This window comes from Lycium ferocissimum, chromosome 7 (assembly GCF_029784015.1).
Source record: "Lycium ferocissimum isolate CSIRO_LF1 chromosome 7, AGI_CSIRO_Lferr_CH_V1, whole genome shotgun sequence".
NCBI classification, from domain to species: domain Eukaryota; kingdom Viridiplantae; phylum Streptophyta; class Magnoliopsida; order Solanales; family Solanaceae; genus Lycium; species Lycium ferocissimum.
The window spans coordinates 30,175,876-30,190,149 of NC_081348.1; the positions used below are offsets into that span (position 1 = coordinate 30,175,876).

Sequence of the window (14,274 nt, forward strand, 5' to 3'; positions counted from 1 at the left end):
AAGGGCAATCCATGCAAAAAAAAAAAAAAAAAAAAAAAAAAAAAAAAGATTATGCAAGCTAGGGTCATTTGTGAAATAAGGGCATATTTGGCCCAACCATGTAATAGTAAGGGCGTGATTGAACCAAACTATCAATGGAGGATAAATGTTGTGAATTTCTCATTGTTGAAGGGCAATTGGCCCTTTTCCTTAATTCATTCAGATAAAAACACGAGAAAAATCCTTACTTGAATTTTTCCACATTTGCAGTCAGATTTGTTCAAAATTCCCTCCTAAAAGTCAATAAGTTGTTCTTTTCTAATCATAAAACGGCAACCGAGAAAAAATATCAAGAACAAGTATCACAAAACACTCAGGAACATGATTTTAGATTGAACTTCTTATCACAAGGAATATGGTGCATGTCTCACGTATCCATCTCTGAGTCAAATCTATCAGGTATACAGTAAAGCATAACAACAATATTGAATAAGAAACATCGTTTTGCATTGAACTTAAAGAACTGATAAAAAGAAATGTGGTTTACTGATAGCTTGAAATTGACAACAAAACGGCAAAACCTAAATTTCCCTTAAAACGTTCAGACGCTTTAAAGCTTATGGAATTGAAAGGGTAAAAGAAAAGGGAAGATCGATAACAAAAAAAAAAAGAGATTGCTCCAAAGTGAACTGGCTTTTTCCCCTCTGCTACTTGCCGTTCAATTCCCTGGAGATCTCATTCTTTTCATCACTTCCGCACTAGGCATTCCTGCAATATAACTATGTAAGGGATGCAGATATAAAGCAGTTGATAGTACACAATGCTAGTTCTTTTTTATTCTTCTTTTGGGTTTATAGTTCTAATAATACAAAGGTATTAAAAAAATAAAATAATAACTTACCGAAGTAGGGATTCTGCTTCAATTCCCTAGTGATCTCATTCTTTTCATCACTTGTCGCACTTGGCATTCCTGCCATATAAGGGATGCAGATATAAAGCAGTTGATAGTACACAATGCTAGATCTTTTTTATTCTTCTTTTGGTTTATAATTCTAAGAATACAAAGGTATTAAAAACAAAAAATAGCTTACCGAAGTAGGGATTCTGCTTCAATTCCCTGGTGATCTCATTCTTTTCATCACTTGTCGCACTTGGCATTCCTGCCATATAAGCGATGCAGATATAAAGCAATTGATAGTACACACTGCTAGTTCTTTTTTATTCTTCTTTTGGTTTATAATTCTAAGAATACAAAGGTATTAAAAACAAAAAGTAACTTACCGAAGTAGGGATTCTGCTTCAATTCCCTGGTGATCTCATTCTTTTCATCACTTGTAGCACTTGGCATTCCTGCAATATAACTATATAAGGGATGCAGATATAAAGCAGTTGATAGTACACAATGCTATTTCTTTTTTATTTTTCTTCTGGTTTATAATTCTAAGAATACAAAAGTATTAAAAACAAAAAATAACTTACCGAAGTAGGGATTATGCTTCAATTCCCTGGTAATCTCATTCTTTTCATCACTTGTCGCTCTTGGCATTCCTGCAATATAAGGGATGCAGATATAAAGCAGTTGATAGTACACAATGCTAGTTCATTTTTACACACAATGCTAGTTCTTTTTTATTCTTATTTTGGTTATAATTCTAAGAATACAAAGGTATTAAAGACAAAAAATAACTTACCAAAGTTGGGATTCTGCTTGGGTGCGCGCAAAAGAGGATCTACCGGCTGACCAATGGCAGCATATCTTGGATCGTATAAAGAATAGGGAGTAGGCCTGCATTTCAAGTCACCAATTTAAGAATTTTAAGTTCGTGATTTTAATTCCTTTTGTAATTTTATAGTATTTTTATAGGTCATCACATAATTAGTATAATAGATGTTTAAGTATGCTTTAAATTTGGTTTTGACAAAATTTTTGGAGGAAAGTTGTATGTTTACATTACTTTTAGAGAAAATGAAGAAAGAAAAAAAACACTATATACATTAGGATTGTATTCATATATCCAAATAAAGTTGTTTTCAATTTATGGAAATACTTTTTCGAAAAGCTTTGCTAATCCAAAATGGGGAATGCTACCTGATCACCCGTGGATAGTCTCCCCTGCTCTGTCTATGTTCTTGCTCAACAACTTCTCTCTGCGCTCATTCCATAAAAGATGGAAAATGAGAAACATAGCACTTACCAATTTTTAAATCGTTACATACACAACTTTATTGAAAAAATTAATTTAAAAAAAACAGACTGGGTAAATTACTGAAAATAAAGGAGGGATAAGATATACTCCTGAAAGAGAAGATGATTGATGCAGCCTTGGCACTTTACTACGTGCATAGTCAGTCTGCATTTATTTGCATTATTAGACGATGAACTATTCAATAGAGTATCAAAAGAAGTTTAAATTTACATTAACAACTCAAGAAATGAGAAAATGTGACAATTAGAGACCATACCCTTGAATCATTAGTGGTTGAACTTTCAACATTTGTCACACTTCGCATTCCTGCAAGGTAAGGGATGCAGATATAAAGCAATTGATAGTACACAATGCTAGTTCCTTTTTATTCTTATTTTGGTTTATAATTATAAGGATACAAAGGTATTAAAAACAAAAAATAACTTACCAAAGTTAGGATTCCGCTTGAGTGCACGCAAATGAGGATCAACTGGCAGACCAATGGCAGCATATCTTGGATCGTATAAAGAATAGGGAGTAGTCCTGCATTTCAAGTCACCAATTTAAGTATTTTAAGTTGATTTTAATTTCTTTTGTAATTTTGTGGTATTTATAGGTCATCACATATTTAGTATAACAGATGTTTACTTATGATTTCAGTATGTTTTGACAAAAATTTGGAGGAAAGTTGTATGTTTAAATTACTTTTAGAGAAAATGAAAAAGAAAAAATCCCTACATACATTAGGATTGTCTTCGTATATTTAGTACATTGTTAAAAAAGTTACCGTAAAAAGTGAAGGATAATCCATTAGTAATAGAAAAATGAGTGGAAAGAATCCACATATATTGTTCAAGTTGATTATTTGAAGTGACTACACCTGAATATGCTCTCAGTACAAAAAAACATACTATTAATTTTTACCTCGAGGTTAGAGCCACATCAGGTCGATTCATCACAAACTGATCTGTTGGCACCTGATTATTGTGATGATGTGATCGATAATGCTCATACAATTGCCTGTGGATGCTACATTTTATAAAAAAATATAAAAGGATATCCATGTTCAGAATGACTCTAAAACTGTGTTCAAAATCTAAAAATGAGAAAAAAATCTCTCTTTAATGAATCACACACTTGTAGATGAGTTAAATCTATGCAACTCATTGTGACATATATATTTTATATATCAGGGCATTCCTCATTGACATCAGCGTCACATGAACCTGACCAGCCCAAATGGTGACATATATTAAAATAGAAGATCCGAATTTTTGATGTCACCAACATGCATTTGCACAACATTTTCATGTATATGCAAAGAAAGATAGAATATGATTTCTCATGAAGAGATTTGTTGAAGAAAAATGCACAAATAAATCGTGTTTTCTGTAAAATCTTAAACTTCTGAATGAAGTAAATGAATCATTTGACAAAGGGATCCTTTCATTGTGTTCATTAGAAAGTCCAGAGACTTGGAACCTCCATGCATTAAATATATGAGATTTCCAAGTATTTTTTTATGAATAGAGATGTTCTATTGTGTTAATAAACTTATTTACACAAAATAACCAAATAACTACTACCTGCCAGGAATTTGTGAACCCTCCTCAAAGTGACTTCCAAAATTATCACCGCTTTCGGACCTAACTCAGGCATAAAACGAAATGTTAGAATCGCTTAGAAAAGCGAGTGTAAGGCCTCACTTTTTCTCTCTCCAAAAGAATAAGATATTTGAATCTGAATATATCTGATAATTAAGATATGTCTCTAAATTAACAAGACTATTTATTTTCTCCAACATCTAAATGGGTATAACTTATCTTTATTTATAAATTGGTAAAAATGAGATTCTAATAAAATGACAATTCCATATTATATCCACAAAATAATAAAACCTTCTGTTTAGATGGTGTTGTTAAGATTGTTTATTCGATGAACCACACTTTAAATGCTAGTGCTGTGGGTTGTCAGCAGTGATAGACTGATAGTTATGAGGTGGTGATTGGGGATTGTCATGGTTGGTGGAGGGGCTGTAGTGGTGGTTGTGCAATGGTGGCCGGCGATGGCTAGTGGTGGCGACTAGTGGTGTAGGTAGTTGATGATGGTGGTAGTGGATTAAATGGTGGTAAAATGACATATTCACAGGAATCTTTAAGTGAACAACAGGTTTTAATAATCTTTAAGACTTTGCCCTCGGACCAGTTTCTTGTTTCCGAAAGCGATGCTACCAAAGTTGATGAACTATTAATAAATAATCCTACTGTAGGTGGATTTGGTCAGGAGATGCAGAAATAGTACTTCAAGATCTATTAGATCCGAATGAATCAGACCTATACAGAACAATTAAGTGATTTTAAAAGAAGAAAACAAATGTTACATCATCAGCTGACATCTGAAAATGAACGAAATTTAAACAATTATTAAGGTCTAAGCCATACAACTGAGAGAATAAAAGAAAGCAACACAAATGCTCTTACATTGTGAAATCAAAGAAACAAGAGAGAAAACCAGAGAGTGATAACTTCAGAGATGATAGTTTAAAAGAGCTTATAGTTGAGTACAACATTGACAAGACGCATGCATCTTATTTATAATGCTCGGAACTTAATTCTGCTCCCAATGTAGATTTCTCTAGATCAGATTAATGAAGAGAAAGAAAATGGAAAGAAATTAAATTCTAACAGCTAAGCGTCTGAGTGAAATTTAAAATTCATACTTCTAAATTAGTAAGAAAATTTGTTTTAGATTGATATATTAGATTACCTTCACATGATAAATGTCCATAATTATGGCGGATACGACAAACTGCCTCGAGCTCTAACTATATCTTAGTATATAGAACATTTAGGAAAGAGAATCTTCAAATTATGTATATTATTACTTTTAGATTCTAAATTCGCCTCTGGTCCACAATATTTGTCGTACTTGGATACATACAATTACTTTAACTTTTGGCGTAGACTAGGAAGAACATAAATTTTTGTTTAGCAGGAAAAGAAAAAACTGTAATTAAGCAAAGCCTCAAATAACTCATTCATTGTTGGGGCTGATGCTCTGCCATTGTACCAACAAAAGTTTGTCCAACATTTTCAAATTTCAAATGTCATCAGCAATCAATTAACTAAAGAATTTGTTCACAACATCTCCCCTCGAACTAACAAGTATAAATAAGCTCTTGAATCCTTAAGAATATATAAGCTTGTATACTATGATAATCTTACAAGAAATTCACCAATATTGGGCTACATGGAGCGGTTTCAACCTCAAATACCAAGAATTTGAGCCAAATACTCTCACCAAAGCACCATTCGCTTTATATGACAGTCAAATAGATGAGCTAATATAGCAAAGGAAATAAGTCCAGTATACCTTTGTCCAACAGCAGGATTGTTCAACAGCATGGGGTGAGCTGTTTTGATTTCTTCTCACCAAATAGTTCCTCAGGTGGCCACTGGCAATTTCTAAAAGATAAAAAGAGAGGGAGGGACAAGTTCATTGTTATGATGACACTGTCAACTTTAATTATGAAAACTGAAAATTTTGCAACGCACTTACTGGTGCATTTATAAGCTTGAACCTCTATGTAATATCTTCTAAACATGTCATTTTCATGGAACATGTCTTCCCGATTATTTTCGCGGACAAGTTCTCTTGCCGATTCTGCAAGGTCATGTTTAGGATAAACACAAATTGTGCATTACATTACAAGAACCATATTGCCAGCAGTGTTGTTTCACGCATGTCCGTCCTACCAAAGAAAATAAACGCAATTACTTCATCAAAAAAAAAAAAAACACAATTACTTCATTAAAAAAAAACACAATTACACTTGAATAAAAGGAATTATGTGAATTAACTGATTTCTTTTATTAAGTTTGAAATTGAATTAACTGAATTAATTACACAAGGAGGGGAAAACTGAAATTGTCGAGCCATTTGCAGAACCGAAGGTCATTGGAATTCAATATAATATGCGCATAAGTTGTTTGATGACATGCCAATTCATGAGCTAGAAGGGCCTTTTGAAACATCAGCTATTGTCTCTGCACGTCTAATGGAAACTGAGGAACACTTCGATGAAAACACCTACTTCTTTGTTGAGGTGGTCAATAGAAGTGCTGAGAATCTACAGGAGTTGCTCAACACACAGTGTAACATAAGACTAGAAGCAAGGTCGAAATGAATAGGAAACAAAAGCATAAAGGAAAACAACAGATTAAATTCAAAACTAGACACAGTGTAAGCACTAGAAGCTCTGGGCGTAAATAAACAGTAAAATAAGTGCACAAATGAAAACTCCTGTAACTCTCCTGAACATATTTGATACACGTGATTGGATATACACCTGCAGCTATTCACACAACAAAGAGACGCAACTTAGCTTCTTCTAAATACATTCCCACCCCTTAACTTTTTACACTTAGGTTCAAGGAAGCCTTTCTATTCCACATTGACAATTTTCAATTTTTAGTTTTCTCTCTGTACATTTGTCTTTTTTTTTTTTTTTTTTTTTTTTTTTTTTAAGTAAGATGTTTCATTAGAAAAGCATCAAGTAGATGCATAATTACAGGGGCGTAATTACAGATAGGCAAAAAAATAAAAGAATTGCAGGCCCCTATACATTGGTTCCTTCTAAAGTTAAAGTACTAATAAATCTAAGAAATGATCAGTATTAGATACTGGGGACAACATTGTCCAGCAAAAAAGATTAACTAAGCATTTGGCTTTAAGAGCTTGAATAGGAATTGAGGTATCATGAAAACATCTCTTGTTCCTCTCTGTCCAAATACACCAAAAAATTGCAGCAGGAATCATATTCCAAACCTTCCTGATGGTCTTATCAACTATCCATAAACTCCAAGACATGTGGGCTTCTCTCAAACTTTGTGGCATCACCCATCTTAACTGAAAAATACATAGGAACATGTTCCAAAGGCCATAAGCTAGTGGGCAATGCAGAAAGAGGTGGTTAACTGTCTCCTGAGTGCTCTTGCAGAAATAACATATGTTGTCCAACTGGAAGCATTTTCTATTCAGATTGTCCAGAGTAAGACATGCATTCTTTAGTATAACCCAGCTGAAACATTTAATCTTCATACCTTTGTCTTGTGATCAGGTAAAAGTATTTCATTCATAAACAAGGCCAAAATTGGCCGTATACAATCAAGGAAGATGATTAAAATTAGCATCAGCATTTATAAGTGGATTCTGATGCCTGATTAGTCTACCCTAATCCAGGTTTTATGAAGCTACAAACCCCAGCAAGTTGGAAGTCAGATAATTACATGTGATTACTTACATTACATTACAAAAATGGAGCCTCCTAAATACAACTAGAAGATAGGACAAGATGCAAATCAAACAACAAAAGACTTTATCCAACAAATTACTAAAATTTTATTTATCTCCATTTCAAATAGAAACATTCAACATAAAGTACCCAGGCATCAAATAGCAGGTGCCCATATGTGACTTGGTCGAACAACAACAACAACATACCCGGTGTAATCCCACAAGTAGGGTCTGGGGAGGGCAGGATGTATGCAGACCTTATCCACGGAACACACAATAATGATAATCTGATAGTGTGATTGACTTCCGCGAGAACTATGTTCATCAGTTGTGTTTAGGCAATGAGTTTATTGAATTTTTAGGCAATGAGTTGGTTGAAATTTTATCAAAGAAAATCGAGCTATGAACAACAATGACAACATACCCAGTGTGATCCCACAAGCAGGGTCTGGAGAGGGTGGGTGTACGCCTGTAGGGAGACCTTACCCCTACCTTTGTGAGGTAAAGAGGTTGTTTCAGATAGACCCTCGGCTCAAAAATACACATGTTATTCAGCATCAACGCCAAGATAAAGGTATTATAGACGGAACAGGATATTAGCAGTTGCCAATTGGGAAAGCTCCAATGACATACAATCCTAGTATGAACAAATCTTAGCAGAAAATGGAACATATACAGGCAAAAAGACAACGTAAAATGAATATTAAACTGCTTGAAACTCTAAGCAGGATAACTCATAATGTTGTATTTTCTCTTTCTTATTGGTATTTTTTTTTATAGGAGAGGCCCAGATAGAGGGAAGAGTTCTGAAAACAAGCTTTGGATTGTTAGAATACCTAGTAGTAAGTTTTTGGGGTGAATTCTAAATATTGATGTTTCAAAGTAAAAGAAAATGATATTTCATGTAGGGAAAAGAAGTTAACACAATAATTTTCTTGAAGGGTATGATTCAGACTCCCATGATTCGAGCAAAGGCGTGTTCACAACAAATAACCTATTTCATGTGGCTTGCGTGTATAAATGTAGCTTCAGATGTAGGAACCCAAAAAAAAAGAAAGGAAAATAGAACTAGGAAAACTATGGCAGATCCTTCGGCTATACAAATCAAGTTAACTTATTAAGTCAAAATCAGAAAGAGGGTGTTAAGTACAAAATTTCATCTGGTTTGCATCTTAGGAAAAAGGTTGATGATTTAACAATATCCTAGTTATTTGAGAGGAAGGTGACGAAAAGACAAAGTTACGACAAGCCCCTGGGTTTTGACTGGTGAAACTCCACATTCTAGCATTACATGCTTTCATATGGTTGCCAAATACGAACCAAAGATTGAGTCATGTGTATGCCAAGAAATTTACTTTTACATAAAATTAGATGAAGTTTACTTGCCATGATGTCATCCCCAGGATTTGTAGGATGATTGAGTCATGTGTATGCCAAGAAATTTACTTTTACATAAAATTAGATGAAGTTTACTTGCCATGATGTCATCCCCAAGATTTGTAGGACTTGACTCATGTGAACCACTTAAATTAGTAATAATATTGAAAATTGCAGCAGGAACTCCAGGTTGTTAAAAATAATACAGATAAAGAACTTAAACATGATAGAACTAAGGAAGTGACTATTTTACAACATCAAAACAACTAGGACAAATTTCCTTTAGCAGGGGGAGAGGTTTTAATTCAAGAAAAGAAAGGCATTGCCCAATATATTTATTTTAAGCAATAGGAATTTGAAGCTTGCAAAATGCAATTAATTCATCAAGTTGATATAATATCCATAGTCCTTCCAGTGGGGATTATGTGCTTTTTACACAACAACCCCTTGGAGGAAGAGCCAAACATGGGGGACAACAGGAATGGGCAGATTTAAGTGGAGGTGAGGGTGTTCACCCTCGGTAAAAAATTACAGTGTATATATAGGATAGATTTTCTATGTTTATGTACATATATTAACTTTTGAACCCCCTGAGCATATGCAAAAGGTTAGCTCAAGCGGTTCAGAGTGTTCAAATTGTCTCTAGCACAACATTATTTTTTATATTTAGCTTTTGTTATTTTTTTTCGAACCCCCTGAATGAAATCTTGGATCCGCCACTGACAACAGGTAGGTGAAATGGAGGTTCGGGTTTTAGAAGGGTTAGGGGTTGAGAAGAACAATATTAAGCAATATCGTCTCTACAACCAATTGGCTAAGTAAGATGGTGATTATGTCAAGTGATGTGTATTGGTTTTACTATAGTGGTATCAAAGTTGTCGTAGTGTTTTTTTTTTTTTTTTTCTCTGGATAAGGCAAAGTTGTCATAGTTTTTAGTTAGTGTTCTCTAACTGGGTCTTAGTAGTTCCATCTTTCTTGGAAGTCAGTATATTTCAATACAGTTGTTAAATTTTAGTTGTTATCAAAACAAAACAAAGCAATATCGTTTACTTTTATTTTCTTGTCATTCAATCAAAATCTTCTTAGAATCAACAGCAAGTAATTGAAACTTAAACTAAACTAAGCAAAATACCTTGAACTCTGAATATGGGATAATAGTGTCATAATACCCTCTTTAACATTGCTGCCCGTGCTCGAGACGAGCTTCATGACGTCTCAAGTATTCCATTTCTCCGCAAGTTAATTTCGTACTTCCATAGTTTGTGTTCTACACTCTCTCATTAATGACGTTCTTTTCTACCTCCCTTTTGTCGTGCTTGTAAATATATGCGTAGATCTCCTACTTGTTGGCTTTGTTCCCAATCCTTAACCATAACAACACCCTTGCTTTTCCCAACGATTTTTCACAAATGGCACCATTAACAATGGAGTCCATATCAGTACCCTCTTCCGATTCTTGAACTCGCTTCAGCAACAAATTCTTTCACCTTTTCCTACAAACAAGTTAACAAGCTCTGATTTTCAATTTTTATTCGTGTTCTATGAGTAAAAAAAATTAGATTTTGCATGTACATTCAATTCAGTAGAGGCATCATCAACCCATTGTCCATTTGTCTTCATGTGAGCCAATTAACAAAGTTTCTGAAGATTTTATTCTTTTCTGGTGGTTGAATTTCTCTACCAAAGTAAATCAAATAGCGTTATAGAATTAAAAATTATTATAATAATCAAATTGCGTTATAGAATTAACAATTATTATAATAAAAGAAATATCTCACCACTGCAAAAAAAAACACTGCTTGGAAAGATTTTCTATCACAAATATGTTTCATTCCTTGTTTTGCCTCTCACTAATTTTGTTCATTAAATTTGAATACTTGAGACATATTTTAATCTACGAATAAAATGCAGAATCATAAAATACAGAATATCATAACATTACATCCATTTAATTTGAATGCACCTTAATTGATTAGAAAACACAGATGGAGTAATTAGTTTGCTGATTTGGGGTAATTAGAAATACATTAAGGACAAAAACAATAAGTTACTTCACTAGAGGGCATATATCAGAGTAAAGAACAATCACCTGATCGACCAGACCGGCAGAATTGAAATAATGCAAAAGACGGTCAGGGACAAGATTGTAATTTCTCATTGAAGAGAACATTTCCATAGCAATGGAGTGGGTTCTTTGTCTTGTGTATCAACTGTTTGATGAAATGCTGCTCAGAATTGTTAACTTCTCCGCTATTTTGAGAGTGTTATTTTTAATGTGTGAGTTGTTTCTTTCGCCGAACACAACTTCACAATTAGAAATGACCGAGGATTGAGTAAACGCATATTTTTGCAACTATAATAAGCATAAACATAGTAAATACGGTTCGAATGAAGTACTCAATAGTCTCATAAGTTTTAACACAAGTCCTTGGATTAGTTTTTTTCACAGAAGTCGTTTGAAGTAAAATGATTAAAAAAAATAATGTACTTACACAGTTGTCCTAGTTTTGTTACCCATAATTAAATGAAATATTCTTTAACCAAAATTATTTATTTACCTATAGTTGCCTCAACCCCTTTACTATATACTTTGGCAATCTTTCAGGAGACTTATTAAATTGTGGTCACATTTGTTCCTCAAAGTCAAATTAAGCAATTTTTAACTAAAATTTTTTGTGTATTCTAATTTTGTTATTTTGATATGAGAAAAACTACAGTTTAAAGTACTTCTCATGTAAGTTTACACATCCAAACTTCATTTTCAAAGATTGTCAAATGTCCACTTATAAAACATGACAAATGAATTGGTCCTCGTCCTCGGCATCAAGCTACCTGAAGGACAAATGTTTAAGGACTTGACCCGAATGAAAAGTTGCTAGTGCTATGGGAAATCTTGCCCAGCCCAATTTAGGCTCGAAGGATGGAGACTTGGATTTACCGACTATTTTGTCAATGTCTGGCTACTACTGTTAAGTTTGACGGATACATAGTATATTTGCATTGTACTGATTTTTCAAAAGTTGACCCCCATTTTACACCCATATGCACTTTCTAAATTAGATTAATTTTTTCCCCTTCTTCCAAAATTTGGTGTATTAACTTAAACAATGCTATTGCCATAATATGTTTCTCGAATATAGTTCTTGGTACAAGTTTGTATGACACACTCCTTGAAGTAATATTATAAATGAAAAAGGCTCAAATATCTTAAATTGCCATCGGAAATAGTTCGTTATCTTTTTCAATCATCAATAAGCTTGTTCATTTACGCCATCATAAATCACCAAAATAACTCATACATGCCATTTTCCATTAACGTCGCTTTATAATACCTGAGATATGACACGTGACCTCCAATTAAGGTCTACGTCGTTTAATTAAACCAAATTTAATTTTAAATTCCAAATTAATAAAAAATCCGACCCATACACCAATCACCATACCCACCCACAACCATAATCTAGTTGGAGGCCACGTGTCATATCTGCTATTGTAAAATCGGCGTTAATGAAAAATGGCATGGATGAGTCATTTTATAAGTGAGCGATGGATAAATGAGTAAACTATTGATGAATGGCGTAAATAAAACTATCATTGATGAGTGACATAAATGAGTCATTTTCGAAAGTTCGATGGCATATTTGAACCTTTTCCCTATTATAAATTTAGATGGAAAACAAAAAATGAATAACCAAGGTTGTCTTAAATTTGACAGGACTATTGACTAATAATCGTCAAGTACATAACATGTTTATTCTATTTTCACCTTATTATTAATCATATCTATATGATTGACTCAAAAGATGGTGTTGATCCTAGTTCTAAACAAAAGCCAACCTAACTAACAATAGACTTTCTACTGCAGGTGGGACCAATCTATATAGATTTGAAACTTTGAAATTCATTAGTGGTCAAGGTGAAACCGAAGAATATGACCCAACTACTCATTGAATTGGACAGATTTAAATCAAAATGTGACAATAGAGTGGTGAAATGCAGAGAATTTGGATTTGAGCCTTTGGATTGAAGTTTTCCCTTCAATGAATCTTACACCATAAAATCAAATTAATCGAATCTATATTGTTCGGCCACATAATGCATAAAACAATAACGAAAAAAGTGTTGTTGACTTTCTATTTAAAATGTCATGCCTAAATGAGATCAATACTGTCTCCCTTTTTTCTTAATCCAAGGGTGGAAAAACAATAACACCTAAAGCTACAAAAGGAAAATTTGAAAAAACAAAGAAAAAGAAGGAGAAAACAGAAGGAAGGAATAAACCATAAGATTGAATAATCTTGGTGAAAATTGGTTGAACCAACCATTCAAACATGATAGGGACTAGTTGCATAAGCACACGAGAATAAAAACAGATCCAGCTAGCTAAACCGATTCCTTATTCCCTCAACTTTCATCCCATTTTAGTGAAAAACAACTTTTTCAATTAGCTTATCTAGTGAAATATGGGAGGGACAGCGTAAGATACATGGCATTGCTTTGTAGCGGCAACGTAAAGCCAATAACCAATATGCTAGCCCATGTCACTGTTGTCGGTTAGAAACCATTTGGTTTTCTCTCATCACAATTCATAGTCCACGTGGTTTGGCATTCAATGTTACATTGTCAAACCCTACAAATAGCACTCTTATTAATTTAATCAATTAAAATAAAAGTGTACATTGAAAAGGACATATGGCCTTGCACTTTGGATGATATTTTCTTACATATAAATAACTACATATTCTCCTATACCTAAGTATAACAGTTTAAGTTATATAAACTACACCATCATGTTACTGTTATATATTGTAGCAAGTAACTTATCTTATTTTTCAGATTATAAATTTCACATTCTCAAAAGTCTTCCTGTAGATATCAGTCGAGATAGTTTAAAATAACTTTTATACTTAGGGCGTATATTATAACTTAAACTCATATATTATTGAGTATAAGTTTTTTAAACTAATTGTGTAAAAAAGATTTATATTGTCAGGTCACTTAAAAGGCAATTGCAAATAATTTTCTCTATAAGCATCAATTGGTAACCTTAAAACAATGAAAACAATCTTCTACTGAACAAAATACACTGATATTGTAAGAAAATCTTTACACTATATGGTACTTATAACTTAAACCCATTACTATAATGTAGCCGTTTGATTGCACGTGAAACCATGTATTTTAAACAAAAAATGAATAAATAAATGAAACTGTTTTCTCAAATAACTTTTTTTTTTTCCTCAAACATTTTGAACTTTTACATTACGTAAAAAACTAAGTTAGTTGAGAACATATGTTGCACATAAATAAAAAATTGTGTCCCTCTTTCTCTAGTTTAACTAATGATAGAAAACTTTTACATGACAGAAAAAGCTGCTAATTAGTTGACCGCAAAAGTAGTAAGTCCCAACATTGTGATAATGTTGGAGGATAACAG

At 33.2% G+C, this 14,274-nt stretch overlaps 1 protein-coding gene across 11 annotated transcripts; it reads right to left on the reverse strand.

Moving 5' to 3' along the window:
* Positions 1-343: 343 nt before the first annotated feature.
* On the reverse strand, positions 344-11,316 carry LOC132064278 (uncharacterized). 11 transcript variants are annotated; one of them, XM_059457203.1, is made up of 16 exons: positions 10,927-11,297; positions 9,970-10,330; positions 5,724-5,916; positions 5,538-5,629; positions 3,752-3,811; positions 3,090-3,185; positions 2,614-2,708; positions 2,443-2,492; positions 2,274-2,330; positions 2,069-2,127; positions 1,671-1,765; positions 1,459-1,527; positions 1,261-1,329; positions 1,071-1,139; positions 881-949; positions 344-747 (listed from the first exon to the last, which is right to left on the reverse strand). In XM_059457203.1, exons 4-16 carry the CDS (start codon positions 5,567-5,569, stop codon positions 698-700), a joined length of 870 nt encoding a protein of 289 aa, XP_059313186.1. In that variant the 5' UTR covers positions 5,570-5,629; positions 5,724-5,916; positions 9,970-10,330; positions 10,927-11,297; the 3' UTR covers positions 344-697. The 11 variants fall into 11 exon arrangements, with proteins under 11 accessions (XP_059313186.1, XP_059313184.1, XP_059313183.1 ...); XM_059457201.1 differs by having other exon boundaries at positions 3,090-3,194; positions 10,007-10,330; positions 10,927-11,295; XM_059457200.1 differs by having other exon boundaries at positions 3,090-3,194; positions 5,538-5,619; positions 10,927-11,295.
* Between the last annotated feature and the right edge of the window lie 2,958 nt (positions 11,317-14,274).